The following is a 4,012-nucleotide window of genomic DNA, read 5'->3' as shown; positions in this document are numbered from 1 at the left end:
GTCTTCCTCTGTATATTTTAGATTTCACTGCTGGACACTGGTGGCTCTTTTGTTATAAGGCATCAATGCCTGACACCCAGGCAGTCTACCCTGTACTTCACAGGGATGTGTGAATTACTTCCTTCCCATCCCACTGACCTATTTACAAAATGTTAGAAATAATTCGAAATAATGGTAAAAAAATGGTAGAGTGCTGTTAGAAATATTTAGAAACTATTGGAAATGTCATAATCCACATCAGGAATATTTCAAACGTTTTAGAAAACCAGGGAATTATTTAGAATATTGACAAGATGTTCAAAATATTTCCAAATTATGAAATTTCTTAGACAAACAATTACAAAGAATTCAAAACATTTCTAAATAATGACAATAACAACCCACACGGTGACGCGGAATTGACTCTAATACAAAACATTATGTTCTCTAATGTAATTATTATTGCTTTAAAAAGGCCCACAGCGATGACAAATAATATTTGTTTATACTCGGGCTGTCACTACTACGTCTCTAACTTAACATGAATTTCTTATTGTATATTTTAGTCATTATTGTTATAAAACGTTCATAAAAGAAATATCAATTATGTAGTACATTAAAAAACACATGATCTTGACGTTTTACTCCCTGCACACTAAAGCTACAGATTTTCAGATTTTTTTTCTGAACTGTATCTTAAATCAGACAATGGATAAATTGTAAAATTGGCTTTCATTGCAATAGGTGTCCATGTATTTAGTGGGGACCTAACACTTTCCAAACCATTGTAAAACATCATTGTTACACGATGTTTTTGGTGTATTTGACATCATTTACACAAGCCTTTCGTATTATCATTGCAAACCTTATTAAGTATAATCATAAACCTGGGCACTAACAAACAAGCAAAAAGACCCTGTTTGAAACAATATAAAGGAGACATCTTGCTCGTTTTAATTTCATTTTTACCACATGGTTTCCTCTAGATGTTCTTTCAATGCAACTTTCTACAGTGGTCCTGTTATCCTGGTACGGGTCCTGTAGAAAATTAAGGAACTGATCATAAATAAAACAAAAAAAAATGTCTGTGAAAAGTCTCAATTAAACAGTTGCAATAATTTGATGATATCAAATCATGCTATTTTCTTTTAAACTTCATGGAAATGTCATTTTGTGTTAAATACCTGGAGCAACCTGGCAGATAAAGGAAAAAAGGAGTCTGCATTGCTTGTCAAACCATTTGTCCCACCTCAAACCGACACAATCCTCATTATTTCCAGTACTGTTATTTGGTTGACCATAACCCCACAACTTGTACTTTCCAAGCGCAGAACCATCCACCCACTCAAACTCCCCTTCCTCACGCTGATCGTGCAGGCCGATCCATTTAATGGAACGGGTTTGGTGAGAGTTGAGCAGCAAGTCGTTTGTCTCAGCGTCTCGGGGCATGGCGAGGGTGCCGCCATCTTGGCCACAGATCCTAGTCGCCTTGCTGAATGTCTTCGGTATCTTGAAGATCTTGTAGCAGGTTCCTTTCAACGCGAAATAACCTATAGGACAAGACACTAGAAAAAAAAAGGATTCTTAAATTATTACAGCAGGGGCAGGGACAGTGATTAATTGATTCATTGAGTGAGTGAGTAAGTGAGTGAGTGAGTGACAGTGAATGAGCGAGTGATTTAGTAAATGAGCAAGTGAATGAGTGAGTGAGTGAGTGAGTGAGTGAGTGAGTGAGTGAGTGAGTGAGTGAGTGAGTGAGTGAGTGAGTGAGTGAAGTGAGTGAGTACAAAAAGGAAGAAAAGGAAATAGTGGAATATCAAAACCTGATGATTAGTTGATTAAAATTATAAGTAACCTAGGTTTTTCAATAAGCATCAAGATGTGTAGTAAAGAAAACAATATTTAATCACAACCTTAACTGTGCTTAAGGTTTACTCGTTGTCTCACAAGCAGTAAGAAACACCGCGCTTGGCTGCCATCACAAAAGGAGGATGTCCACAATAGAACACTTCGAAATAATACCAAAATGACACAGTTTAAGTGCCGGACACAACGTATGCTAAACAGCAGGCTACTTTACTGTGTCCGCCTGCACTGCTGAATGACGTACAGTTAATGTCAGTTAATGTTATAACGGAATTTTTATTGAAGATAAGCTATACACTTACCCGCAGTCTCCTTCAGTCGGGCAATCTCTCCAGATAGCTTAGCAATTTCCTCAGAACGACTGCTGACTGTTACTGTTAGAAAGAGCAATAACTTTTGAATACTACAAAAGCAAGGCCTTGTTAAAAAAATTATTTTCCATATAACAAGCAATGAAGTTATTTGTATCAATGTCCTTTTTTCAGCATGGTAGTGTTTAGTATGATACGACACTTACGTTCAGTCCTGTTTAGTTTTGCAACTTCTTCAGATAATTTCGCAATTTCTTCAGAAAGAGTGCTGACTGCTACTGTTAGAAAGAGTAACAATCTTTGAATACCACAAAAGCAAGATATGGTGATAAAACTGATTCTACGTATAACAAGTAATAAAGACATTCGTATTCATATCTTTTTTTTTTTTGCATGGAAGTTTTTAGTATAATAGGGCACTTACGTGCAGTCCTGTTCAGTTTGGCAACCTCTTCAGACAGTTTCTCAATCTCCCCGGAACGACTGCCATCTTTAACTGTTTTAAACAAAAAGCACAAAACCTTAACTATTAAGTAACCTCCAACTCAAATAACAAGCATACAATATAACAATAATGCTATCAATTACAACGAAATACTACTTACGTTCAGTTCTCAAACGTCACACAACATTTCCAAAAATTGTACCTAATAGCAAACGTACTGCCAAATAAAAATAAAAAACTTTCACATAACAATGATGCTTCTAAAGAAATGCTACTTACGTTCAGTTCTCCTTTCCAGCCTTGCCATGTCTTCAGACAGCTTTGCAATTTCCCCAGCATAACTGTTGACTGTAACTGTTTTTAAAAATACATAACCTTTAAACCATACTTATATATTATCAAAAATTAATTCAGTTCCTACTAAATATGAATTTGCTTATTTATAAAGTTTAATAACCCCTAGAATTAATCAATTTTCTTTAATAGTAATGGATTCTCACTTTTATTGTATGAAAAGGAATTCAAACAAGAGTTCCACGATCTCATACCTTCGCCAAATGATGTTAACCCTTGCGGTTAACGAATTGTACAATTTTAATAATTGATTTCGCAAATAAGAGCGTCATTTGCATGGATTATATCAGTTGATCATATTCTCCACCCAATGGCAGCCTTATCTTAACAAAAAGGCTATTATAGTCCTTCCTCATAAATTATGCAAATGAGGTCATCATGTGAATAAATTATCTTCATTGATGTTCACCTTCACTTAACTTCCAAATGCGGCAAGTATGAAATTCCCAGCAATTACAACTATGAAATTATAACACTTTCCCATTAATCATGCAAATTAGGTCTTCATTTACATAATCTATATCCTCAGATGTTTTTCTAGTTCTCAATTACATGTCACAAGTGTTTCATAGTCCTTTTATCGAACGAATCAGATTTATAGAACTTCTTCATTAATTATGCAAATTAGCTCCTGATTTGCATAATTGTCATCTGATTATGTCAAGCATCACTTCAGCTACCTACATACCAAAAATCATGACAATCCGTCAACCGGTTCTTGAGTTATCAACCTTCGGAGATTTTTCAAGAAACGTTCCTGCAGTTCCAGAACAAGCTGCTAGGGGGTCTAAACTCAGGTCACATCTTCCCTACTCCAAGAGCTATCTACCAACCAAAATTCGTGACCCTAGCATGTCTAGATCGCGAGATATCAAAACCGGAAGTTCTGCTGCAGTACCAAGAAAAGCCGCCAGGGGCCCCAAAATCTAATCATTTCTCGGTCTCATTAAGACCTACCCACATACCAAGTTTCATGACAATCCATATTAAGCTTCTTGAGTTATGCTGTTCACAGACAGACAAACGCTACTGAAAACATAACCTTCTTGGCGAAGGT

The 4,012-nt window shown here is 35.9% G+C and overlaps 1 protein-coding gene across 1 annotated transcript; it reads right to left on the bottom strand.

The window, feature by feature from the left end:
- Positions 1–1,297: 1,297 nt before the first annotated feature.
- Positions 1,298–2,908, bottom strand: LOC109464037 (C-type lectin domain family 3 member A homolog; the record flags this gene model as incomplete). Its single annotated transcript, XM_019760954.1, has 4 exons — positions 2,881–2,908; positions 2,581–2,652; positions 2,148–2,219; positions 1,298–1,529 (listed from the first exon to the last, which is right to left on the bottom strand). Coding segments are annotated over exons 1-4 (404 nt in total), but the record flags the coding sequence as incomplete, so codon positions are not given.
- Positions 2,909–4,012: the final 1,104 nt, after the last annotated feature.

This window comes from Branchiostoma belcheri, unplaced genomic scaffold (genome assembly GCF_001625305.1).
Source record: "Branchiostoma belcheri isolate BF01 breed outbred unplaced genomic scaffold, Haploidv18h27 scaffold1300, whole genome shotgun sequence".
NCBI classification, from domain to species: Eukaryota; Metazoa; Chordata; class Leptocardii; order Amphioxiformes; family Branchiostomatidae; genus Branchiostoma; species Branchiostoma belcheri.
Note: the sequence above shows the minus strand (reverse complement) of the source record. Positions and strands in the feature narration are given on the sequence as shown.